At 42.2% G+C, this 27,553-nt stretch overlaps 4 protein-coding genes and 1 long non-coding RNA gene across 5 annotated transcripts; 2 read left to right on the top strand and 3 right to left on the bottom strand.

Moving 5' to 3' along the window:
* Nucleotides 1-553: 553 nt before the first annotated feature.
* Nucleotides 554-4,172, top strand: LOC127595230 (E3 ubiquitin-protein ligase NEURL3-like). Its single transcript, XM_052056844.1, has 4 exons — nt 554-1,209; nt 2,079-2,597; nt 3,148-3,270; nt 3,352-4,172. Exons 1-4 carry the CDS (start codon nt 1,188-1,190, stop codon nt 3,513-3,515), a joined length of 828 nt encoding a protein of 275 aa, XP_051912804.1. The 5' UTR covers nt 554-1,187; the 3' UTR covers nt 3,516-4,172.
* A 1,895-nt stretch (nt 4,173-6,067) lies between these two features.
* On the bottom strand, nt 6,068-8,268 carry oard1 (O-acyl-ADP-ribose deacylase 1). Its single transcript, XM_052056860.1, has 5 exons — nt 8,009-8,268; nt 7,745-7,910; nt 7,549-7,607; nt 7,345-7,457; nt 6,068-7,141 (listed from the first exon to the last, which is right to left on the bottom strand). The coding sequence occupies exons 1-5, from the start codon at nt 8,042-8,044 to the stop codon at nt 6,994-6,996; spliced, it is 522 nt and encodes a 173-aa protein (XP_051912820.1). The 5' UTR covers nt 8,045-8,268; the 3' UTR covers nt 6,068-6,993.
* Nucleotides 8,269-10,426: 2,158 nt separating this feature from the next.
* Nucleotides 10,427-11,939, bottom strand: guca1b (guanylate cyclase activator 1B). Its single transcript, XM_052056854.1, has 4 exons — nt 11,556-11,939; nt 11,320-11,469; nt 11,120-11,234; nt 10,427-10,958 (listed from the first exon to the last, which is right to left on the bottom strand). Exons 1-4 carry the CDS (start codon nt 11,757-11,759, stop codon nt 10,834-10,836), a joined length of 594 nt encoding a protein of 197 aa, XP_051912814.1. The 5' UTR covers nt 11,760-11,939; the 3' UTR covers nt 10,427-10,833.
* Nucleotides 11,940-13,614: 1,675 nt separating this feature from the next.
* Nucleotides 13,615-20,995, bottom strand: LOC127595127 (serine/threonine-protein phosphatase 4 regulatory subunit 2-B-like). Its single transcript, XM_052056816.1, has 9 exons — nt 20,867-20,995; nt 20,296-20,377; nt 19,953-20,123; nt 19,348-19,441; nt 19,238-19,275; nt 19,080-19,151; nt 18,839-18,988; nt 14,819-15,105; nt 13,615-14,318 (listed from the first exon to the last, which is right to left on the bottom strand). The coding sequence occupies exons 1-9, from the start codon at nt 20,898-20,900 to the stop codon at nt 14,050-14,052; spliced, it is 1,197 nt and encodes a 398-aa protein (XP_051912776.1). The 5' UTR covers nt 20,901-20,995; the 3' UTR covers nt 13,615-14,049.
* On the top strand, nt 20,974-24,660 carry LOC127595399 (uncharacterized). Its single transcript, XR_007961254.1, has 3 exons — nt 20,974-21,094; nt 22,473-23,406; nt 23,485-24,660. It is a non-coding gene; the product is annotated as an uncharacterized LOC127595399 (long non-coding RNA).
* Nucleotides 24,661-27,553: the final 2,893 nt, after the last annotated feature.

Here is a 27,553-nt window from a genome sequence, read left to right as displayed (position 1 = left end):
CAGCAGATCAGATCCAGGGTGTGACCTTTGATGTGTGTGGGAAAATCTACAAATTGATCAAAACCAAGACTGTTAATTGAAGAAGTGAAGTCAATGGTGAGAGGAAGAGCAGTGTTGTCCATATGTATATTAAAATCTCCCAGGATTATTACATTTGGTGACAGAGAGGAGAGATGGGAGAGGACAGTAGACACTTCATTTAAAAAGTCGCGGTGGGGTTTGGGGGAGCGGTACACTGTGGCAATAATCGTGGGGATGGGTCCGGATATTTGACAGGCAAGGCATTCAAAGGAGGAAAGTGGCGGGAGTGAAACCGAAAGTACTTTCCACTTCTCGCGGTATACTATCGCGAGACCTCCTCCGCGACCAGAATCGCGGGGCTTGGAAATGTAAACAAATCCCGGGGGAGTGGAATCGTTCAACTGTGAGAAGTCCCCGGGAGTTTGCCAGGTTTCATTCAAGCAGAGAATGTCAAGCTTACGGTCCGTGAGGATATCTTGAATGAGATTACCCTTCCCAGTAAGCGTTGTTATCGTTATCGTTATCGTTATCGTTGTTGTTTATAAAGGGGCCACTCTGGATATGGTCATGGGCCGCACGCGATCCGTGGATCGACAGCTTCCCATCCCGAGACGATATTGTGCCAGGCTTCATATGGTAGCACTTGAAATGCATTTTTTTTTTCACATTTGTGCACATTGAACAAAATCCATTTATTTAAAGGGAGCATATCGTGTCTTTCAGGAATCCTGCTGTGTTTCCCAGAAACAGGATCAGAGTGCAAGTAAATCTCGCAGTAAATGTGTAACTTCCAACTGTGATGATGTCATTTCAACTTTCTATTCACGGTACTTTAATGTCTCATGTTCTCATGCATTAGCCAATCAAAACGGAATGGGTTGGTTCATACAGAGGACGGCCCAACTTTCAGTTTCGAAATGTCTCATCAGTCCAACACGTGAGATGTAGGACCCATTTAACTGCGCGCGCATGTACAGTGATGCTGATAAGGCAGGTACGTCACCTCCGTTAACCCCTCCTATTTTCACTCCCTTCTGATATTAGGGTTTGTTTCTTTCAAGTCATGTGCACTCCAGCTATAAATACACTTGCATGCCTTCTCTTTCATTAAAGCTGGCAAATGTGTCTTCCTCTTCAAACTTCTTCAGCCAGATGACAACAATTCGATGATGGATCTTGAGGCAGCTAGTGAGTTTTTATTTTCTCTGTACTATATGTGTTTGTTTATTTTTCTATTTGCATGCCAGCAGTACATGGTGAAATTTGATTGTGTATCATTTGTAGTCTGATATTTGTATTTTATTTCCCAAAATATTTATTTCGCCCTTGCATGAATTCCACTTTCGGTTTTTGCTTTCTGTTTATGTTCGTTCCTGCCACTTGGCCAGAACTCCCTTGAAAAATGTTTTTAAAAAATCTCAATGGAATGTTTCATGGTTAAATAAGAAGGATTTTTTCAAGAGTGTCAACCAGGTAGCATATATGGTAACGAAAGAACAAACAGGGCGACATGCTTGGGGTCGCCAGAAAGTAATTCCATTATTCACTCCCAGATCGATGCACCAGCTTGCAAAATTCACAGTCGACAGCTGCGGGGTCCTTTCAAACGGCAAAAGATGTCAGCTGAGGCTTTTGTCATTGCATTGCTGTAATTAGTGCAAATTAGATTATTCTCATAACCTGCCTTTGGTTAGTTATATGGGTTGCGGTGATCTAGTTGAACATTGTGCAACATTTGTTGACAGTACCGGTACTCTATTAGATACACTTGCCAAAGAGTAGAAAATTGACTGACTACAAATTTGAAAGAATCTGTCACTTCGCTATGACTTCCAGCCTGGGATCTTGATATGTTGCTGCATTATCTCTTGTATGGTTTAAGTGAACGGGAGCCTAGAATGTATTTATTGTCTTGAAAGAAAAAAAATACATGTTTTTCACTTTCTTCATATTCTTATTTTTAATTTGTACTTTTGTGATGAAACCTTTCTGAAGTAAAACCTTATGCGTTGTATCCAAATCATTGATGGCACCATGCATCTAATCTTATCTTTCAGACGTTGAGCCAAAGATGTCGCAAAGATGTGGTTTCCGGTGCCTCGGTCCTCTGACGTTCCATCGGGCCGTAGGAGAAGCGGTCAACCTGAGTCAGGGATGTTGCCATGCAAAGAGGTCCAACGCCACCTACAGAAACGGCCTTTTGTTCAGCAATCGGCCCGTGAGGGTCCAGGAACGGGTTCAGCTGCGGGTCGAGGACGATTCTGCCTGCTGGCACGGAGCTATGCGGGTGGGCTTCACCAGCGTTTCTCCAGAATCCCGATCTCTGCCCCTGCCCAGCATGGCCATCTCTGAAATCCCCAGCCACTGGGAAATCCCCAGCCACTGGGCCGCCCCCGTGCATGAGGAGTTCTGCAAGGCGGGATCACAGCTGGAGTTTTGGGTGTCCAGCACAGGCAGCTTGTATGTTTCCAACCAGAAGGGCTACAATCATAAGCTCTTGGGAGGAGTGCCGCTCAAGCAGCCTCTATGGGCCATGGTTGACCTTTATGGGCAGACATGCTCCATTCTTCTCTTGGGTAGGTTCAGGTTGGCCAGGCACCTTAAATCTAAAACCCTGAAATCAATCAATCGCTGTAGGTTAAGACACGCATTGCAATTATACAGTACTGTAAACTGTTTTGTATCTATGATACATATTACATGATCATGCAGAAAGAATTGATCAGGATTTCTGGGTGGCCTGGGCCCCGAAACCCACTTCAAGTGATCCCTCGCTGGACTGAGCTGCAGCAGAATAACAGCTCCGCATTCAGGAGGAAAGCAAGAGCAATCTGTACGAAGATAACCTTGGCACAGAATAGAAAATGTAGCAAACGTTGACGATTCAGGCTAGTGGCTACTGTAATTGAATTACGGTAGATCTATTCATTGGGGTTTAGAAATGTGGTGACCATTTTAGTTGTATGCATGTTTTGCAATTCTAGAAAATCTCCGGAAAACAAGAAAATATTGTAAGTTTTACAACATGCTGTCGGACCACAAATAGTCCCTAAGACCATAATATGGACACACCTGGTGTAGCTGTTTCACCTTCTTCAAAAGAACCCCCTCCCTTTTTTGCTACAGGCTCGAAGATGGGCACGCGGTTTTTCACCCGGAGGTCATGTCAGAGTCTCCTCTCGCCCGTTTCTGACACAGCCTCCTTGACATCTGATGATTCTTCCCAACTCAACCTGCTGCTGGAATCAGGTGGGAAGTCTATCCGGAAGCGATTGTACCGCTAACTGTGACAAAAATCTTTCCATGATACTTCCTCTTGCTTGATGCCAGATGGAGAAGAAACGAGATGTGTGGTGTGCATGGCTCAGGAAGCCGACATCAATCTGCCTTGCGGCCACCGCTGTATGTGTCGCCCGTGCGCTATCGGGGTCTTGAAACATTCCGGGAGTTGCCCCCTGTGCAGGCAGAGAATGAAGTCATCACCGGAGACTTGAGAGGTTGCTGCTGACAGACGACGACAATCTGTCAGGGCACCTTCTTCTTCTGTAAATCTGAATCTTGTAGCACTTGTAATTTGATGTTGTACTTCTTGAAGGTGAACAAAATACACTTTTATTTTGATTCATAATACAATGTATAGGTTATCCGTCGTCTTGCTTGCTTGGATTTTGGTTTTATACGGAAGGCGGAGTTTTGTTTGGAGGGCTCATTCTTGTTTACGCAATCGTTTTTACATGAACTATCTAATAAAAATCCATGTATTATGTGAAACACCAAATAAAGCTGCAACTGAAGACCTTCATCGGGATATTTATCATTGTGACATGAACAGTGAGTAACAGTACAGCGGAACCTTCATGTTGTTGAACAACAGTATCTGTTCAGGGACACCCTTGGGAGTCAAGTTTAGGCAGATTGCAAAAGCAGTTATTACCCCATAAAAAAAAAAAAACAACGACCAGAAATTGGGTTCATCTTTTCATCGAGCTAAAGGGCAATTTGCGTAAGATTATAGGTCAGTGGTTCTTAACCTTGTTTGAGGTACCGAACCTAATCTGTTCATATGTACATTCACTGAACCCTTCATTAGCGAAAAATAATAATTATATTTTGGGGGGGCAAATTGAAGACATTAAAAAACGGATTTCTTAAAAATAGACCCCCCCCCCCAAAAAAAATAAAAAATAAAAATAAAAATTCAAGACATAAGTATAAGTTTTTTAAGTTGTGGGCAAAATGAACCAGCCAGTGATGGCCAAGCGTATCATAACTAATTGACATGTCAGATGTGTCTTAACCTCCATGGCAGAGGCTCCGTCAAACCCCTGAGACCGATTCACCCGTCGTTCGATCGAACCCAGGTAAGAACCTCTGTGATAGGTCATGTTTTCAGGAAGACTTTAACAATCCTAATAAAAATACAATGTGACAAGACTTCAGGTGTCTGCTGTAAATTTGATGGCTGAATAATATAATCCTTCCAAATCTCACTCGATGCTGAGGAATGACAATGGAGTAAGCATGCCAAAGATTCCTATGACATTTGTCTCAACATTCAAAAATATTTTAACCTCTCTGTAACATCAAATCAATTAAAAGTGGGACGTCAAACTCATCGTTGTCGCTGGCCAATTTGGAGTTACGCCTTCCGTCGGCGGGCCCTTATGAATTGTCGCATCGCATTATTACTTGTTCACAACAAATTGACGGATTACCAGTTATGAAATCAGTCAACTATAATAGTCTCTTCAAGTACTGTTCAAGCGACTGTCAACAGGCTAACAAAATGATTGCAAAATCTCAACATAATTTATTACATGTGACAATTTGACCGTACGGTACAGATTTTAGCAAAGATCATGCAAATTGACTCAGATGATTTGCTTTCGCGGGCCACATAAAATGCCACGGCAGGCCAGATCAGGCGTCGGCCTTTTGACTTTGATAGCTTGCCAGCCATGTGATAGTTTGCCAGAGACAACACATAATTTGAAATGTTTTGGGCTAAAATTGAGATTGTGATTGGACCTACAGTGTTTCTGTGACTTTCTTTCTTCTTTTTTTTTTTAACTGAATTCCAAATTGTAGGATCATTGTCATGCTTGACTTTCCAATGGTCTTATTTCAGTTTAAAGGTCTCGCATATATTTCGAATGTGCGTGCACAAAGCTAGTAAAAAAGCTAGTAAAGGTGTACTTTTCAGTTTCATTTTGATGTGGTTTGGCCACAATCACAGAGCAAATGATTAACAACGCAAGCATACACAAATGGATGAAAATTCTTACATTTAGTTTTAACTGCCCTCAGCTACGGAGGCCCCGAAATGCAAAATACAAAACCAAATAACAGCTAAAAAAAAAAAAACAAAAAAAATACAACTCAATGAAAAAACAAAAACAAAGACAAAAGCTTAACTCAATTTGAAAATGCAAAAACAAATGGCCTCAAACAAAAAACTAAACATAGCTGTAAATGGAAAACAAAAACAAGACCGAAACAAAAGAATTTAAAAACTAATTTCAACCTCGCCTCAACCCTCACACCCCCAAAAAATGGTGACGCACCCTGAAGCTGTGGTACCCTCAGCATTCATCTACGCCGCCGAACGACCAAACCAAAGCTGTGCTTATGTTAAATCTCAGTTCGGGTGGCGGTGGTGGTGGTGGGGGCTTCTGAAGGTCTGTGAATTTGTTCTTGTTTGAATTACAACTGAGTGGCCTTGGTGGATGTCTGCGCTGTTGTGTTTTAAGCAGATGTTATCAAGATGGATGTGTAACAATGTTTTTTTTTATCTTGAACTTAAATTATCCTCTGAAGAGGATAGTTCGAGCGTGGTTTTTTTGTCCCTCTCCCTACCCAGCGTTTTTCCTTTCTGAATTCTGATTGTAATTTCCCCATTGCGGGACAAATAAAGGATATCTTATAACACACTCTATCTCAACTTATCATTGTGCCATAAACTTTAATCAGCATCTCATGTACGGTAAGTTTGTCAGTCCTTCAAAAAAGCAGGCGCTAATAAAACATGAGATTGACAGAGCAAAAGTAACACCATGAGCCGTTTTGTTTATTGATTGACTTCAAGACATGCCGAAGACTTGAATAAAAATAAAATGGGTGCAGTTTGAGAAAGAACATGTACACGATGTGCAACAACGGTTGTCAGAAAGTGCGATGTTTAAGTCGCCATGGTAAGGTTGCCTTTTTGGTGTACACGCATTAAATGATTTTCAAACCTCAAGTTTTATTTCTCCTTGTGTAAATGGCTCTCTATGGTCACTGGAAAATGAATGAACAAGTTGATCAAGATATTTTCCAGGGGAACTTGAGGGAAGCCATCTGTGCAACAGTGGAAGCTCAAAAAGAGCATGGATGTTGCAACAGTCAAACCATAAGCAGAATGGCTTCAAAAGTGGTAAATGTATGCTCTGGAGCCACCCACTCCAAGTCCAAACCTCAACCAAACTGAGACATAGGAGCGGGACAAGAGAGCTACTCACACGAGACCTTGCAGCAACCTTGCAGAAGTGCAACAGTTTTGTGGAGAGCAACGGTTCAAAATTCATTCGGATCATTGTGCACGTCTACTCTGCAACCACAGGAAACGAGTGTTTGGGGTAACTGCCGCCCAAGGAGGCAAGACGGGCAATTAAATCCGAGGGCTCACTTACATTTTCCTCCCTGTCCTGCCAATGTTTACGCGTTACACTCTATAAAAACATGAAACCGTATTTATTTGCGTGGTATTAGTTTAAAAATGCAGACTTGCAGGTTTATTCTTTGGAGTTAGCATTCGATGCAACAGTTAAAAAAATCCCACGGGTTCACATACTTTTTCCTCCCACTGTAAGACAGCTCACCAACAGATGCTGAACTGATCTAATTGTGCAAAAAGGGCCATTTATACTTTCATATCAGGGTCAACTACTGAAGAAACTCAAACACAAGTGCACTGCAAACCATTTCTAGGAATCATCTGTATGTGCTCTCCTTCATCACCAAGGTCTCAGCTCTGACAGGGAGGCTGTAGACTGTGACTGAAATATCGACGGGCTCAAAGATCTCTTCCAGCATCTCTGAAACTCTTTCCCACTTCAGTCGATCCAGGCCACAGCCAATCCTGCCAGGGAGACACAAACATACTGCTGTTGGGAACATGAGGGTTAATGAGAATTGTTTGACATCTTGCAAGATTGTGGGACGAATAAAGTTGATCTTATCTGGCCATAATATTCATCGCACTCATTGAATTTAGCGTACCAATGCCTCTAATTTATGAGAGATTATATCTAATTTTGTATGGGGGTGGGGGGAAATTCGAACCGAGGCATGGAAATTCGGGTGACTCCGTTTTGGATACAGTGCACTCTCATGTCCTCCAAGCTCTGTCTCAGGTTGTCGTAGGTTGGCCTTTGGCTCACCTTCTTCTTGGTCATCTAAAAATTGACAGCAGGAAAATAGAACAGCCACAGTATTTTTGATCCTCTAATGCGCAAGCATATATTTCTTCAACTATGTCATGGTTACCAGATAGTACACAAAACGTTTGCCTCTCTTCAGTACAGCACACTGTCCCACCAGCTTCTCTGGTTGGAGAAAGGAAAGATATTGTTAAAGGGGTGAGCAAGTATCTTCTTACAAAAAGACAAAAGCTGAGACAAATCCTTCCCAAATCCCCCTCAAGAGTACGCCCGTGTCTTATATAAACACAAGCGTGACTCACTCTGCCCCATGAGCTCCTCGAGCCCTCTGAATTTTTGCTTGAACGTGACGGCGATGCCTGCCCCCATGCGGCAGTCCTCACTTATGCAGTGGGCCAGAGCCTCGTCCGTGGGACAGGAGAACAGATCCCCCGTGACGTGTTTTAGTCTCCATTTGCCGTTCCCCAGCTAACCAGAAATCGTGACATTTCAGTTACAACTGCTTGTTTAAAAACATAATAGTAATGCTCCGAAATGGCGTAAAAACTGTATAAGTCAATATTTACCTGCGTTGTGTCAGACATGCCTGGTTGAGCGGACATTTGGCCGTGAAACGTTGAAGCGCTTGAAATACACGGGAGGGAGCGCGTGTTCTAATGCTACTGATTTGTAGTGCAGTCACTCGCCACAAAGGCACAATTGTGTCATTCTTTAGCAGAGTGACATTCTAAAGGGATTTGTAATTTAGAAACAGTGATTGCAACCTCAAATTACAAGACGTTTGCACAATGTTTTGATTCGTTGTGAATAGTGTCGTTTTATATCGTTCTGTCTCGCGAGATTGATCACCTTTAAACCCGTGTTTTAAAAATCACACTACAGTATTTGATATAGTAGTTTAGCTCAGGGCTCCCCAAAACCCCGGCACGAGAATCAGCTCGGACCTGAGGGTCATTTAAGTACTGGGCCGCAAGGAAAATAAATGTCTCAGTTTAAAATTATAGTTGGTATTTTATTCAGTCTTCCAAATATCTTATTTTGAACCCCCCAGCAATTTCCGCTCTCACAGCGCGTCGTTGTTTATGCATCGGTCGAGCAGAGACCGAAACACAAAACATTTGAACGAGCCAACTATGATTTGGGGAAAAAGAAAGTTCAATTTCAGTTACGGATTCATCCATCCATGCATTTTCCGATCCGCTTTATCCTAGCAAGTGTCGTTTTGGGGGGGGGGGGGGGGGGTTGCCTATCCCAGCTGTCTTCGGGCCGTAGGCGGGGGACACCCTGAATCGGTTTGTAGAAACTGGTCCTTTTATTCCACCGGACCATTTTCTCTAGCGTGTTCAAGACCTGGAGGAGGAAGCCAATTCCAACGATGCTACACTACCATTCTAATAACACATACCAGCAGAGTGATGACCAGGATTCAGTAGCTTGGAGTCACGCAGATTTATTTCCCTAACAGGTCATCTAATACAGACGTCTGTTCCTGAGGTTCCCTAACAAACAGTCTAGACAAGCTGCACCGCCACTGGACAGACTCGTCACCCTCAGGTGGACAGACAGAATATATTACAACAGATCATTGTTTATTCATGAGCCTAGACTAACGCGGATTGGTCCACGCATTCTGGAGTCCGGTCTTCTTGGTGTTTCCACGTATTCTGGTCTTCTTGGTGTTTTCCCGCCACTGCCCGCGCAGCAGTGGCCCGCACAGACGGCCGTTATGTCACTCCCTTGGTGTTTTTCACTGAGATAAAGAACTACCGTTATGTGCGTTACTCCCTGAGATGAAGAACTGAGAGAACATGTCTGTTATATTCTTACACACTGAATAAAGAGCAATAAAGCGTGGTTAACATAAGCAAAAGCATAAAATGAATTATTCCTTCAGGTTGCCAGATAATTTACAGGGCACACACAGACGAACAACCATCTACACTCACATTCACACGTAGGGAGAATTTAGAGTGCTCCATTAACCTGCCGTGCATGTTTTTGGAATGTGGGAGGAAACCGGAATACCCGGAGAAAACCCATGCAGGCACGGGGAAAACATGCAAACTCCACACAGGGAGGCCGCAGCCGGAATCAAACCCTGCCCTGTGAGGTTGACGCGCTAACCACTGAATCACATGGCTGCCCTTGTCTCCTTCACCTTTCCGTGGCCTAATACCACAACTAAATTATAGAAGAGGACGAGGAGGTATCGTTCAAGATTAATCATAGCGTTTTCGGCATTATGCATCCATGGATATTATCGTGTACTGCTCCACTCTCACCACCCCACTCCCTAAATACTCTCCGACGTGGTCCGTGTAAAATGTGTGTAAGCGATGCTTGGTTAAAACAACACAAAAAAACCCTTACTGATCGCTTAATAAGATAAAATTGTATTCAAATATATTACTTTTTAATGTCATATGTACTTGTAACATCTTGTTAAATCCAGTGGTAAGAGCGGGAAACTGGTTTGAGTAAAATAGATCACCATATTTGATACCTTGGCTTCTGCATATGAAACATTAAAAGTGTGCACTATTTTGTTTGATTCTCACATCTTATAAGGACATCGAGGGTTATGGAGAATACAGTACCAGCAAATGCTAATTTCTTACTTTGGCAAAACAAGCCAGCAGGGTTGAAGCAGAAGAGATGTTCCCTTGTAGTCTGGCTGCTGGTGCATATTAAGAACAAAGACTTGGGAAGGGACTCCAGCATCCATATGAATACATGTAAACAAGCATTTGGCCACATGCTGCCCTTATAATGAAATTGTTTAATTCAGGGGTCACCAAGCTTTTTGAAACAGAGAGGTACTTCTTGGCTCCTGACGAACATGTAATGCAACCAGTGTGATACATACACACTTCCAAAATAACATTTGCTCAAATAACCTTTAAATGTTATTAATAATTCATGATATTCGTTTTTGTGAAGACGCTGACCATGTTAATGAGATCTCACAATAATTAGGAAACAGATGTTAGATGCAACTTTATTTCTGTAAACCTCTGCTGGTGTATCAAACGACCACTTCTACAAAAGATGTTCCATCACTGGTGAGCTCATTTTAGAACAGGCCCGGGGGCTACACATAATCTTGCTACCTGCTGCCTGCAGGCACCACGATGGTGACCCGTGGTAAACGTAACTTGTCAGCTTCACATCTAAGTCTGTACGAAGACCAATGAAATCCTAATTTAGATATTATACACTATTGTATATCTCTCTTGTCTTTCTAACTTCATTTATGTAAAGACACATGCTATACTCGGTGTTGTACAGCAGCATTGACATTCATGCAAGCGCAGGGAGATGAAGTAGGATTGGCGTCATGTCACACTCACGCTCTGAGCGTGTGACAGACTGACAGTCCGCTCTCCAGCATTTAGAAGTTCACACTACGTCTTTGCTCATTGATCCAGTCCCCAGGGTTGACATCCATCTGCAACATCTTCATCACCCACTTGTCCCTCCGTGCTCCATCGATAAACTCGTCCAGGGAGAGTTCGCCTACGAGTGTGCGACAACCACATGTACACGTAGGACATGAATCATGATGAGCAGCGAGCTTTTTCCAAAGAACACTCCCTTAAGCCATCAGAGCGAACACCGAGCTCTTAAATCAACCACATGGTGTCTTAAGATGTCCGAACATTGGTACAAACACTCACCATCTCCATTTTCATCAACCAGCTCAAATATCCGATCCACTACTTGGTCTGGGGTCAAAAGATTGCATTCTTCATCCAGCTTCCCATGACAGGCTTTCTTCAGTCGATAAATAGACTTGAGAGTGGCAGGACAGCATGATATTACAAATTGCCAGTAAACTGTTTCAGGAATCAAGAAGACGAGTGAAATTATGGATTACCTCCACAATTTCAAGAAGCTCTGTTCTATCAATGCAGCCGCTCCCATCTTTATCATACATTTTGAACGTCCATTTCAATTTATGCTCCAATTTACCCCTAAGGACCAAGTTCAAAGCTGCGACGTACTCGAGAAAGTCAATGGTGTTGTCCTGTGCACATGAAACAAAACGTTTAAAAAAAACGCATTATCGATTTCACTTCTAATTTTTCACGCGCAAGAGAGATTGGTACTTACACCATTCTTGTCGAAGGCCCGAAACATGCTTTCAATGTAATCTGAAGCCTCCTTGTTATCAGCGACCCCAAAAAAACTCTTGAACTCGTGCATAAAAAGTGTTCCACTTGGGCATTCCACCACAAACTTTTTGTACCATTCCTGCAACTCTGCCACATCTATTTCTTTGTCCGGGTCGCCGTCGTCGCTGAGGCGCTGACCCATTGTGGGGAGATCTATCGCAGCACCCCGAAGACCGCAAGAATTACATTACAGCATACGCTTTGGCCCGACTACTAATACACTGTTTGTGAAGCTGTCAATTCAAATGATGTGAAATTACAGGCCAGCTGCATCGGTGCAAATTTGTCTCGTGGTAGAATCCCATCTGAATGACAGGATGAGACAAAGATTGTTGTGGCCCTCAGGAGGGGATTACAAATGTTCACCTGTCAAAATCAATCAGCCCACAGACACATCATGAGAGGATTGTCATTCAGCACTGCTTCATAGCCGCAGTAGGCTATGCATCGTTGCGGCAATATACATTAGCTCCCTTCCCCTGTGTTCTCATTACGTTTATTGCAGACTTGACTTTGATATCAGAGGCCACCTATCAAATATGCGGCAGAAGTCCACGTCAGTGCAGAGAGTTGGGCAATGTCATGGAATCATTTTCTGAATCTGTCTTAGAAATCCTTCAAAAAGAAACATGCAGACATGCATTCAAAAATCTGTTTATGAAGCTTCTCTTCGGCAGTCTTTGCCAAGGTGGGGGGCTCTTGACCCAGGTTTCACTTTGCCCATGAGCTGTGACCTTCACGTGTCTGGTTATTGCACTGGAACGTCTACATGTCTGCGCAGGTCTCGGACAGAATAGTAGAAAGTTTTCTCATCTTTCTAAAATTGCAGGGACATGAACTACAGAAGATTTGGATCGGAAAGCCTGCATGTTTTGTAGCCAGCTGCAAACGAGCATAACCTCGCAAAGTACTCCGAAGCAACTCAAATATCACAATGTTATACTACACATGCAATAACCTATCCGTCATCCTATGGAGTTGAAAGCTTGCCATGGCCAATCCCATCCCATCCCATCCCTCCCTACCTGCCTGCTGACAACAGCGATCATGTTAATCTTAGCTGAGAAGTGTCAAGGCCATCACGGATTTCACTCCACTGACCGTGAATCACACCTTCAGGCATTTTAACCCTCCTGCCATCCGTTACCTGAACTGGTTATCCTCACGAGGGTTGCGGACGTGCTGGGGCCTAGCGGAGCTTTCTCCGGCAGTAAGCGGGATACACCGTGAACAGGTTACCAGCCAGTCGAAGGTATTTTAACTAATTAACCTTAATATATTTACACAGCGCTGTAGTTGACAGCCTTTCTGGCTGTACTGTACAAAAGCTGTCAGGTACCACTGGCTAGTTAAACTACTGTACACACACGCAACATACTTGCAGTAAGAAGCCTTAGCAATCTGGATTTTAGCAATACATAAAATGAACAAATAAAAATAAATAACAGAAATTGTTTACCTTACTTGATGAAGTTATTTATGCAATGGTCTTAAAACCGGCGATTCAGACTACAAATATATTGTGAATCAAACTTTGTCAGATTAAAATCCTTCGCCAGTGGCGCTGATGTTCGACATTGTCACTGATATCATAAACATGTCACGTTATTACCACAACTATTTAGACTTATTTAACTTCATTGCTCAAAAGTTAATTGTCGTGCATGCATGGCGTATAAACCAAATTCCTGGCATTATTTCCAGGAGAGGCTCTATTACTGTATTTTCATGAATGCAATGAAAGAAGCACTCACTTTCCAGCTATTTTTACTTAGTGCCATGAACACACATGACAAGTGCATAAAACTCATTTACAGGCATGTACAGTTCTATAAAAATCTTGGGTTATCAAAAAAACAAGAGGCATGGGTACAACCACGGTATTAGAAGGAAGAATGGGAAAGGACTCTGAAGACAATGTGATGCTGCAATGACTCTACTCAAGTCTATTTAATTGTCACTAACCACCAAGGAACTAGTGCTATATGCAATGTTAATTCTTTTCCTCCATAGAAAAGGTCATTAAGGGCCTTCTTATTTAGTTGGAGGCAGACATTCTTCATGTCAAAACTGTACTTAGGCTAAAACAACTCAAACTACCAAAGTAACTTTTGGAAATGCATGCCAACAATGATGTGATTTAACTCAGCTCATATGAGGTGGTACATGATGGGCAGATATTAACATGGTGGGTGGGGGCATAGAAAAAACAGTCCATAGTAAAAAAAAAACCCCATGATTTCCTTTTCAGTCCTTTAAAACTAGTCGATATTTGACCAACTAGTTCAAACTGAAGTGGGCAAAGGTTTCTCAAGTGTGAAACTTTCAGGTCCATGTCATTCCTGATCCCGCAGCCTACAGTTCCACCCGGATAGTTCACCCTAGGTGTGGTTTAGTACAGTGTCAAGAGTCAGTTATGTCAACGGGCTCATTTATTCACTTTGCCCAGGCTTGGTTTCAGTCTTTGTGCAGATTGAATTGTCTGCATCGCCCCCTGTTGACAAATTTGGTGAATTACCAGAGGACGACAGGACCAGTTGAACACTGGGCAGGCAGTCCCCCTCGCTGCCGCTGTCCCTCATGTTGCACTCAATGAGGGGATTCTCCTTCAGTCTTAGCTCCGACTGATGAATGGCGATGTCACCGCGGGCCTTCTCAGCTGCCGCCTTTTCACATGCTCCTGCCTGTGGGCTTCTGGGCTCTGAGGAGGAAGACGAGGTTAAAAACTGCTGTCAAACATTTTGAGTGTTAAGTGGCTGTCCACTCCTTTTTGCTGAGGTAAAGTGAAATTTAGAGTGGCCCTGAAGTGTAAAACACAAAAATGAATTACTCTTGTCAGAAGCCACATATTTTCAGCTGTCAGTGGACATCCAGTCAGGGACAAGTCTGACATGCCTGAGAGTACGTACCACTTTCAGTAGGTTAACATCAGTGGGGTTTTTTTTGCCATTTTGTTTTGGCGTTTTTTTCCATTTGCTGTTGCGTTTGGTCATTTGTTTTGGTGTGGGTTTTTTTTTCCACTGTTGTATTTAACTTGTTGTTGTTTTGTTTGGTTATGTGTTTTTACATCTTTCAATTTGCTTTTGTGTGTACTTATTTGTTAGTGTGCTCACTGTTGACTTCCCTGTACGCTACAGGTCTGTCAGGTATCACATTTAAAATTCTGAATGACTTACAGAAGGCACAGTCATGTGCACCTACCTGAATCGTCGATCATGGGTTGTGTTCGACAAGACGGTTCACTTTTGTATTCCCCATCACAAGAGTCTTCTAAAGATTCAGCCCTCGCCGATGATCTTTCCGTGCCCGTACACGAGGAATCCTTATTTTCACTTGCCATGTCATCCTTCTCCAGCTTTTCATTGACTTTTAGCCTCTTGCTGTTGTGCTTGTCAGCATCAGAATCCTCCTCTTGCTCTTCCTCGTCAGTGTGTTTATTCTTAGTCCGGCTGGGAGTGATTTCACCTCCCAAGAGTGAAAGGTCAGTGCTGTAAAAATAGAAATACACCTGAATTAAAACTCATTCTTTATGGATGATAAGCCAATTGTTTCAAAACTTAAATATACGGGTGTCATATCTGACATATATGCCAAGGTGAAGTATTGATAGAACTGGATCAAATAACTGCTGAATTCCGTCAATGTCCGATGTCAGACTTCATGACCACTTTGCCTTTTTAATATGTTAGGAATCTCTGCAGTCCCCCTGAATACTTTTAATGCTGCCGTTGTCATAAAGCCAAATGAGCCATCCTAATAACTGCTGATTGCAGTGGATTTTGGATGGGGAGAAAGGTGCACATTTCTAAAATTACGTTTTCGAAAGAAAAATATTTTCATAATAATAATCAGCCCTGTTACGTCCTACTTTTTGGAGAATCATCAACATGTATGACTGCGGGTGAACTACGAATGAAATGATGAAAGGGTTTGGAGATACACAAGACAAAAAAGGTCAGAAACCACTGTTGGAGATAAATGCAGGTTGCAACAAAGGTGGGAAGCCTCTTCAGGTCCAGATTTGTCATCCATTTGGATGACCTGGTTCACACAAAAGCATTTTTCAAACCGCAAATGATTTCTTTTTCCCCTTATCTTTGACAGACCCCACATTTCATTGTTGTGCTCAGATTGTGTGTGCTGTGCCCCAGTTGTCTAAATACAGAGCACCACACATATAAGCAGTTCACCTACCAACAACTGTGCGGCCATTTGGCAAATTACCGCCTACAAGTATAAAGGCCTCCAAAGTGGGAATGATACTTTTGCTTTGTCAACCACCACCCTGGACATGTCTCCAGACACCCAAGTGCCCTCCAACACTCTAACACAAAATCACGTGGGGGGCCAGATCTGACACTTGTGCTTTACGGTGCCTGTGGCGGTCCTCCCCCACCTCAAGTCAATCAGCACCCACTCTTGGACCTACTGCAGTTCGCTTCGGTGTCCATCGCTGACTGCATCATCTACAGAGCCAACAGGTCTGTAGATGATGTTTGTTTGTTTGTTTGCAACGGCCTTCACCCTGGGCGGGTTGAACCGGCTTCTTCCTTGGCGCGCACGACATCCCTGATCATGGCGGCCCAAGCGTGGCGATCCTGTGCCAGGTCAACCGACAGCTTCAGCCAGTCCTGGTTCCACCGTCTCAGACCCACCACCAAGGGGCCGGAAAGATACGCAAGGTCTTCTTTCATCGTGGTGGCCCAGGTCTTGACTTGTCCACCACGCCGCTTGCGCCAGGCTGGCAAAGGAGCAGGATCATCTGTAGATGATGCAGTCAACCTGGCCCTCCACTCCACACTGCAACGTCGAGACTCCCCGGGAAACTCCTCCAAGATCTTGTTTTGGGATTTCAAATGTACCTTCAACTCCATCCTCCCAGTTGTAATCCACGACAAACCCTGCGAGCTCAACGTGCCCGATTCCCTCTGCGGGTAGATCACAGACTTTCTCACAGGCTGGTATCAACACGTATGGCTGGACAATACTGTCTCAGAAACATGGAACCATCAGCACCGGAGTCCCCTCAGGGCTGTGTACTTTCCTCTGGCTCTTTTCCCTATCCACCAACTCATTATCTGTCAGTCCTTTAAAATGATCAAGTTTGCGGACACCACCACCCTCATCGGTGTCTGCTTCAAGGAGGGAGGTGAATGTGCTTGAGACAACTGCAATGACCTGGATCTGAACACCCAGAAAACATAATGACAAACTTCAGGAAGGTCAGAGCCCCATGGCGCCCCCTCAACCGGGCTGCTCCATCTCCATCCACTTCCTGGGCAGCACCATCACTCAATGGTGCTCACCTCAAGTGGGAGCAGACCATCAGCTCCCTCATCAAAAAGTCCTAGCAGAGGATGGTCTTCCCGCGGCAGCTAAGGAAACACAATCAGCCAACCAGTCCAACCTCATCTTCAAGAGCCAGTTCTCTCAAAACAGTCAGAATTCCCAGCACTGTTCTGGGGAACCCAGTGTATAAAAAATTGCATTGAGCAGGACCTATTTTGTTTTTATTTACCGCAGTGTCCTTGTTCGTCAGTCAGGGTGCTTCTTTGAGGGGCTTCATTACGACAATGTTCACAGGCTCAGTGACTTAGGGCATAGATGTCAAACTCAGGTCCTGGAGGGCCGTTGTCCTGCATGTTTTCCAAGTCTCCCTGTTGGTTGCAACACACCCGATTCAAATGAACAGGTTCAATGTCAGGCTTGCGCAGAGCTTGCTGATGATCTGATCATTTGAATCAGGTGTGTTGCAACCAACAGGGAGACTTGGAAGACATGCAGGACAATGGCCCTCCAGGACCTAAATTTGACACCTATGACTTAGGTGACGCCAGGTCTCTCAAGGCACATGATGATTTGTGGTCAGAAATATTGAACATGTTCAATAGTCAACCATCGCTTCCCCCAGGGATTGTTTTAGACACTTGCAACAGTAGCCATGAATGAAGTGTTTACCTACGGCCTTGTAAACGAGTATCCCCTGTCAACAACAACTTTCATGTGATCACTACACAGGCCAAGCCCACGAGAGACATGAATGTAGCAACTCTGGACCAAACATTTTGAACTGTCGATGCCTTTTTTTATTAAACAACATTATTAGTAGAGTACCAAGAACTAAACTGAGGCTCAGAGGGGATCGAGGCTTTTCTGTTGCTGGTCCCTCTCTCTGGAATGACCTCCCACTGAACATTTGGCAAGGCTCCTTTCAGCCCATCTTTAAAACCCACCTCAAAACTCACTTGTATTCTTTGGCATTGTTTGTCAAACTTTGATGATCTGATGACATAGCTGTCTATCTGCAGTTGTTCTTTTATTGTGATACTACTTGTATTGCTGAAAAAATCAGACAGTAATATTGTTGAGCTCTTCGTTCCTCTATGATTCCCACCCCAGTAGATAAACATCGACAATATACAGTACTGTGCTTGATAGATGTATTAGACTGCATTTTGAATGACGCCTGGCCAATAAGGTTTTTTTTTTAGGCTGATGCCAATACCGATATTTGGTACAATAAAATTCTGATCACAAATGAATTGGCCAGTTAAAATTGTCTCTCTCTCCCTCTCTCAGGGGCAGAGTGAGTGAGTGAGTGAGTGAGTGAGTGAGTGAGTGAGTGAGTGAGTGAGTGAGTGAGTGAGTGAGTGAGTGAGTGAGTGAATGAGTGAGTGAGTGAGTGGGAGAGATACTGTACATATATGCCAGTGCTAACTTTGATTAGTAAATGCTTGTAGCAGACGTGTGCACATTTTTCAGCATGATGTCTCTGATCCACTGGTGAAAGGACACTTTGATCCTCTCCTCTTTCATCTATAACTGCTTCAGACAACAAAGTGTATGCAGAAAAGTGGTGAAGATTGCACGACTGTCTCTGTCCTATGTGTTGTCTTGTGTTATTTTTTGTTATTTTGACTTCAAAATGGCGCCGCGAGAGTGGCTGCCTTTCCAGCAGCTCCTATTTTTTTGTTGTTCTACTTCTTCCTTTCATAACTTTGCTGCTGTGAATCTGGAATTTCTCCATTGCGAGACTAATAAAGGTATTCTTATCTTAAATATTTTAAGAAATTCATTTGTTGACGCATTCATCTTAATCTGTGCAATTCCAATGCCTTGATTGTCGTGAGGTTAGTACAGCCATGAATTCAATTGTCCAGTATAAAGATGCTAAATATGATAGTGTCACGAATATATATAATATGAGACCCTACACCCTACCTGATGCACCGCTCCGCCTTCTCCTCTTCGGTGGGCTCTGGCTCCTTGCTGACTCCACACTCAGGGAGGCCATTAGTGGAAAGCGTAGGCGACAATGACAGCTTTGGCCTGTTCAGCTGTTTTGGCATGCCTGGTCCGTTTACATTTCGACTGCAAAAGAATAGCATGTCAATTTCTTGCATAAGTGTGCCACTTGACGACATCTTCAAGTTATAGAACTTTTTTTAATAGTAGCTCGCACCCATCTGAGTGTACAGAAGAGCCAGGAAACATCACTCCATTCATTCTGTTTGAATTAGATGATCCATTTTTCCTGTTGAAAAACAGAAAAGCACAACACTGACAGTTAAGGAACAAGTGCTCAGAACAAATGTGAAGTATGACAGCTTTTGTACTTACTCAGATATAGGGTACACACAGCTGACCACCATTACATTCTGTAAGGCATATAAAGGAGGAGGATGAATATTTCATACAATCCTAACACCACTCAATATTAAATTGCCAACCTTTTCTATACCCCTGAGAAACTTATCTGTTCCTGTATAGTTCCGCTTGGGATCAGTGAGCAGCTCACACAGACGCTGAATGGTGAATGGGATTCTGGGAAAGTCACCAAGAGAGATGTTTAGACGGAATCACGAGCAACCGCCAGCATTAACACTGAACATGGGACGTTGTCAAGAGGCAAAGACATCCCACCTTAAACACACAGAACTTGTTTCAGCCTGCCACACGCTTTAATGATCTTATTAAAAAGGATTCAAGTCTGGTTAAGATGATGGTGATGATGTTAGATCTTACTTTCCTTGTCAGTTTAATTGCTTCCACTTCTACAGCAATCACGGATTTAGGTGTCATGTTGTAACAATAAAAGTGTGCCATGCATCATAGATTAGTTCAACAAGCACTCTTATAAGTTGGAAAGCTAGCACATACCATATATCATGACAATGATTATTTGACATTGAGAATTGGTTGTATTTTAAAATTGCATGAGATGCACGTGTATCACTTGAACAATCTCATTTCAACTATTAAAACGCAGTGTTGATGATTATAAATAAAGCTAAACAGTGAAAGAAGGAGAATACTATAGCATTTTTCTACCAACCCATTATAACTGTCAACTATTTTTAATATCCTCTTCTTCATCTCTTCAAAAGGAACGTGCTCTACATTGGGATTGCGTGTGCCTCTCTGCTCAGGCGTCGATGAGTGAAAATCATCGATGACATTCTCCAACTTAAACATGAAGTAGGATTTGAATTGTGACCACGGAATCCTAGGAGAGATCAGACATTTGGTCACATCAAATCTGCAAAACAATTATTATAAATTATTGGTATACCACTCAGACTAGATGGCAATGGAATGTCGGTTATGTTATGTAATTGAGTGCAAATATACAGTATATGTATGTATGCATGTATAAATAAATAAACAAATAAACTCACGTTGCTTCTCCGGTCTTGGCAACATGACAAAGGTATTGCTCCAATACTGGGCTTGTATCCCTTTTTGTTTTCTTCTCAAAATCTGTAAGTGACGACATTGATTGGGAACATTGATTGAATTCTTTCAATTACTGACCAGAATTAAAACACAGAATAAGACAGCTGGACATATACACATGGACACATATAGAATATACTCTCTCTCTCTATCTCTCTATATATATATATATACTTGGAAAAAAAAAAACACGCAAATCCGTACTGTAAACGTCGCACCATAAACATCGGATTGCGTCAATTATAAAAAAATAGCGGTTCAATTGAGAGCTGTAGGTAGAGTCCAACGTTTATTACAATATTCAGCTATTGCCTAGCATTTGCATAAGTACTTGATATCAATTCCCTAATGAATGAAGTTGTGGAAACTGCACATCTTGCAAACTTGCTAGGTTGCAAGCTAAGTTGCGATCACGTAGTTAGCAACCATTAGCGGTTCCACTATGTGCAAACAGATAATGTCAAAATTTCTCACAAATACGACACGATTATGTTTAGTAACTGTAAAGTTTGCCTTGAAACGCTTCCAATAACGCTTCGGTGTCCATCGCTGCCTCCGGAAACCGAAGGAAATGCTGCGCTTGTTAGTTAGCAATAGCGGGCAGCAACATAACAAAGCTGGACCGGGTCAAGACTGCGCATGCCTGAAGTGATGTCATACATTTACGGAAGACACGTTTAAGCGTCAGTACAGTATTATGGAAGGAATGTTTGAATTCTGTGAAACTGAACTCCTACAAGGGTAATTACTACGCATGCTTTTCTATGCACGTCAGACGTCGAACATCTCTGGTTTGCACATTTATACAGTAAGCGTCATTGTTTTTTGGTTGCTGTTCTGAGGGCACAAAGAAGCGGCTGATGATGAGTCATCAGCTGATCCTCGAGTTTACTTTCACAAAGCTAACGTGCACGTGTAACTCAGAAGCGGCGGTGGAAACAGCGTCTCAACATGGCTACTGTACCTGATTTTTTTTACAAAGCCACCAGAGTATTCCCTCAAAAACAACAATGACAGTCCGGGTGGCTGTCACGTTACATTTGAATTCTCCATCAAGCCCGGTGACTCTCCGTGAAACCAGCGTACACATACGAGGACCAGACACAGATTGGGACGCTTCTTGAACGATAAAGAAAATGACGTTCTGTCCTTACATTCTGCCTGGACCTTCTAGCGCTGCTTTATAATTGAAATATTAAAGTAATGAATTCGCTTTCTGACCTCAAGAGAACTAAGAAATGGGATGATGCTTGTAACAAGTATTTGAATGAGAGGTCACCAACAGTCGTTGCTGTGGGGTTGTTTAACTTCATTAATCCTATTCAAATAACGCCACACCAAAGTTGTGACTGGAGATTTTCTGACCTGTTTTCTCTTTGACCTACATTGATAAGACACCGAATGTAATATATTGTAATATCTGTTGCTTGTATTTGTGTGACTTCATAGGGAGGGGAGGAGCCAGGTTGGGGGGAATATTGGCTCCGGGAGTTAGTTTGAGTGGGGAGCGCATGGGCGTGTGTTGTGGCGAACAGCAACTCCTTGAATGCGTGTGTTTATTACTTATTTTGTTATTAAAAATGATTAAGAGTATCAGCGACTGCGAGCATCCTTCTCTCCGCTACTGAGGGGCATTACAATATATATATATATATATACACACACACATACAAAGTATATATATATACACACACACACACACACACACATAAACTGAAACAAACTAAGCACAAAATCCAATTCACTTTTAACGTTATATGTTAGTTAAGGACGTTTTAATGCGACAATCTTGTTGAGCCCTTGCTGGGTTGCATATAAAAACACTAAGACCCCACTGAGATAGACATCCACTTGCCATTTCAGATCAAATTTCGTCTTGAACCACGAGAAGAGTTAAGCAACCCTGTTACATGTACATGTTAAAAGATGCAGTGTTTTAATGTGGTCAGAGTTGTTTACTTGTTTGTCATGTCATTCCCAACTCCATGCCGTCTGTTTGATTGGCAGCACACCAGAATGTGACACATGCTGCACAAAAATGTTATTTGAAAATGCAAAGTGGATGTTTTTTTTTCTTTTTACAAGAGACACTTATTTGAATAAGTATCCCTGTCGTCAGATCTCTAGCAGGAGCTAAAGCAACTGAATGTGAGTCCAACCTGAAGAAAGTCTACACCGTGGCGACAGTCCAGGCAAGATTTCCGGTCTTTTATAATCTTGCTACAAAACGGCACCATCATACAGTTCTGGCAACATGACATAATTGCGCCACAACACGACTCAAAGTTACTAATTTCAACTCGAATCAAAATATTCTCTAGTCCTAAATTTAAGAATTTGAGGTTTATTCCGAGGCTACTTTAAATAATTGCAATCATGTTAACTTAAGCACGATACATATATGCCCTCGCAAACAAGAGATTCAATCTCAAAGGGTTTAAAATATGAATTATCAACCAGGGACTAATTCATCGTTCTGGCACAGTCTCACAGAAGTCAAATTGCTTGTTTGGAGTTCCTAACAACAGCAGTGGGGAAAAAATCATTTGGTTGGAGTTTTCATCCAGTAAAATGAAGAGAACCACTCTAGTGAGTTGTATTAAATGTGTGCGAGTACTTGTATCCGCTTGTTCTCAACTAGGGAGGAAGAAAGTAACGTTAAGGGTGGTGTTTGGCGATTAAAAGTGCCAAAAGAGTGCACAGTGAGTGATGTGAATTAAATGAAATACTTTGATTTTCACAAAGTCTGTTGCGTTGGAGGAATTGCTACTGGCCACCATTGGGGAACAGTTCAGTGATTATTGTGCCACAGATAAGATAGCATTTCAATAACTCAGTTGCAAGGCATGTAATCGATAGTCAATATTTAACCAATCGCTTGTGACCCACTTTACCCACAGAAGATGAAGTGGTTCGTGTCAGCGTCAGTGTACGAAACGGAGAAGATGTTCCGGTGTGCAAAGAAAATGCTTCCTGCGCTGATGAGATGAAAATTTTAGGGAAGATTCATGAGCTCCGTCTGCAGATGCCATTTGAAGCAGTGTTTTACCCACGTGAGTATTTTCTCACATTGTGTGTTTCGTGGATTGTGAAGCTTATTGATGTAATACTCACATTTGCTTTGATTACAGCTCACAAGGATCATCACGCTTTCGCAGGAGGTCGATCAGGATATTAGCACTTTTTGCACTTTAAAGCACATCTCGGGCCATAATATGGAGGCAGATTTTGAAACCGCTGAGTTGAAGCTCATATGTTTAACCTCATCAACTTGCTATAACATGTAGCCGTTATAGCAAGGAAATTCTTCATCCTTTCGGAACGACAGTCATTCTTACACTGTATCTGAAACTGCTTGTGTTTATTGTTACTAAACTGTGTTTTTTATAAAGCACACTTTTGCAAACATCTCTTGAAAATGTAGTAGGTTATGTACAGTCATCTATAATAGTATTAATTTCAGGTTCAACAAAATAGGTCTTTAAGTGAGTACACATTGAAAATCACACATCTTTTCACTCTTTTGTACTGAACGGCCAAAATCCCCAAAATTTCTGAGACCAGGATTTACCAGCCTGTAATGAGCCAATGAGCTATTTTCCATAAGATAACACATCTCGGTACACCACCAACCAAAGATACTGAAATGTAATAATTGCATTTGAACAGAACATTGATAAACTCGTAGGAAGCCGTGTCCTAATTTGCTGTTGTTTTCTTTTCATATCTTACATATCATGGCTCTTAACAGCAAACCGCCAGGTTCCTATTCTGTCTCCCCCTGTTGGTTATTGTTTTGTTTGTGTTCCTCTGAATGGGTTGTAACTGGGAAAGTATATGTAAATATAATTACAAAAATACATTTGATTAATCTCATCATGGTTGTGAGGAAAGAGGTTGGGTCCTGTAGATGTTTGATGCACTGCTTGTTGTAATCCCGGTTTGACAAATACCGGTAGAAGTAAACTGGGTTCTGAATGCGCTTGACTGATCGAATAAATAGTGGCTTTCCCTGTTACGCACACTCACTGAATGGAGTTGTGTCCGCTGTATGGCACGTGTAGCGTAGCGTATTAGCTTAGCATAGCAAAGCGGTCAACAGAAAATACAGGTCTCACTTCACTGAAGAAAACTCAAAATAGTTTATTGCTGAGAAATGTATGCTGTCCTGTCTATTCACTTGAGTTAGCGTAGAAATAAAACATGAGATCTTGTGATTTTGATGTGGATTAGTAGTCTCTATTTGTTTTATTTGTGTGTTCCTTCATTAAAATTGTGACCAGACAGAAAACATGCTGACCAAAGGGGCACTGCTGTTGTCAATTTCACTTTGCTGTGTTTTGTGCATTTACTTTGATTGCATCTGCTAGTACGGTACTCTAACAGAAACAATTTATTGTTTCCAATGTGTCAAGATTATCTACATTTAATACAAAGGTGAAACTGCTCTTGAAATCAGATTTTAGGGCTTTTGTGATACCTGAACATAGTTTGATTTCAGAATTTTGAATATTAGCCATCGGTCTTGGGATACAATCCATGCAGTATTTGTCATGATTCTATCATGTGAGAGAACACACAGGCATTCACATTTAGAACCGCATGAATTAATCTCAAAGGATTATTGGACACATTTCAGCATTAATGCGGAGTCATAAATGTTGAAGGAAGTACACTACCGCTATCTCAACCAAATCCAACATTTAATATTCATATTGTTGGTGGTTTCTTGTGGGTTCTGCATTCAATACACGGACATTTCTTTTAAGGATCAAGCCATTGAATAGGCTTAGCTCGGCTTTTGTTTTTACTTAAGTAATTCCATCAAAAGAACATATGTGTTCATGGAAAACTGCTTGCACATATAGAGTTGACCTTTCACTTCAACATTTTGACCTTTGTATCTGTTGATCTTGGACGGTGCCTTGTGTTTGCCAGCAAACAAGAATGTTAGCATCTTGTGTGCTCCCCTTGTGTGTGTGTGTTTGTGTTTCAGTTTAAATATAAACCTGCTAAAACTTGTAAATGCACTTGGATTCGTTTGTGTTTTTGCCGCACTTGGATTCATTTGTGTTTTAGCCAACAGAATTTAATGACTAGATTGATGGCCGCCAATACCCTGCACAACGTAGAGAAGGGGAAACGTCGCCATCTTGTGGCTGTTTACCTGTCATTCAAAGGCTGACTTCTATTGAGTTTTGACAGTTCTGTTATAATAATAATAATAATGCATTTTATTTAAAAGCGCCTTTCGTGCCACCCAAGGACACTATACAGACAATTATAAAATACAATGTAAAAATTACTAAGCGAGATATTATATTAAAACAGGACATAACTGAGCTTTGAAAAGTTTGGAAAAGTTTGGAGTAAGAAGCGGCGACATAAACGCCAGACTCTAATAGTTATAGGCAGGTTAAATAACTCAACTGTAAGATATGTTGTTTTCCATACATCTAATACAGCATACTTAAAATAAACTGAGATACTCTGGCTGGCCACAGTATCATGACATCTTGCACAATGTAACCATATTAAACCTGTCCTTCAACATCTCCACTGGCTCCCCATTCTACACCGCATTCAATATAAAATCCTGCTCCTCACATTCAAATCCATTCATGACCTAGCCCCTCCTTACCTATCTGACCTCATCCATATTCCTACGCCTGTCCGCTCTCTTCGTTCCTCCTCCTCTGTCCTCCTCTCTGTCCCCCCTGCTCGCCTCGTCACCATGGGAAATAGAGCCTTCAGTCGCTCTGCTCCCCAGCTATGGAACTCACTCCCCGCTGACCTTCATAATACAGCCTCATTAACACATTTCAAATCCCGCCTCAAAACACATCTGTTTCGACAAGCCTATTCACTCAGACCATAAAGCCATTATTTTTATTTATTTATTTTTGTTGTATTTTTTCTTATCTTATTTGATGTAGTTTTTAACATTGTACTCGTGATTTTAACTGCTTGTTGTAAGGTGTCCTTGAGTTTCTAGAAAGGCGCCCACAAATAAAATGTATTATTATTATTATTATTACTATCCAATACAATACAATACAATACAATACAATACAATACATGCTGATTTATATAGCGCTTTCACAACAGCGGCAGCTGTAACAAAGCGCTTAACAAAACGGTTAACATAAAGTAAAATAATAAACACAACACATAACATAAAACACGGACAGTCGTGCAGTCCTAACCACTTTTCCGTCACACGCTTTGTTGTTTGAAGCGGTTTGAGATGAAAGAGGAGAGAATCAAAGTGTCCTTAAACCAGTGGATCAGAGACGTCATGCTCAAAATGGGCACACGTCGGCTACAAGCTAAGTTTCAAAGTCAACAAGAAGCTGTAGCATCCATTGACGAAAAAAGAGATTGGTTCACTTCTCCTGTCCCATGGAAATCCATTTCAATTCCAAGCGGCAACTCACGGTTCCAAATACGCATCGGCGCTCTTCGCCAACGCTCCTCTCTCCTCATCCTCAACTTCAGCGGCCATCCATCCAGCCGCACCAACGCCAACTGTCCAACAGCGCTGACATAGCCACTGAACAAATCGGGGTTGTGAAAAATGCTGCCCATTACTGGCGCAAAAAACACAAGCGCCCCAGGTCTGTCCAGCACCGACAGTCAATGGCGCCGACATTCCTCCCAATCAAAATCTGTGCTGGTACAGGCGTGCTGCCGAGAAGGCGCAACCACCAAGCACAGATACTGCTCCTTTGACGAATGTCGTGGCCAAAAAGCGCTGAAAACAGTCCATATCAGGTCCACACAATGAAACAACAAACAACATGTGACAAAACAAAAGACAAAAACAGCAAAAAAGAACAAAAAAGAACAAAAAAGCAAGGCTCTTGAAGAGCACTTGCCGAAGGCTGCCTACTCGGGCGCCATCTTGGAAAAAAAAAAAAAGAAAAAAAAATACAAGAGAGGTATCAAATATTCTGCTGAAATAGGTAAAAACAGTCAACTTTGTCACTCACTAAAACTAGTGTATCATGATGAGAGTCACCCCTAGTGTTTGTTAATGAGAACAAAATATTGCAACCATCTCTTGGTGTGATGTATACACCCTACTGAATACAGTTCAATACCGTTTGAAGACGACAAAAATAAAGCCTCGAACCCAGCGGTGTCAAACTTTTGGTCGCGGGCCACTTTGATGTTACGTCTTCCCTCGGAGGGCCCTTA

This window comes from Hippocampus zosterae, chromosome 2, assembly GCF_025434085.1.
Source record: "Hippocampus zosterae strain Florida chromosome 2, ASM2543408v3, whole genome shotgun sequence".
NCBI lineage: Eukaryota > Metazoa > Chordata > Actinopteri > Syngnathiformes > Syngnathidae > Hippocampus > Hippocampus zosterae.
Note: the sequence above shows the minus strand (reverse complement) of the source record. Positions and strands in the feature narration are given on the sequence as shown.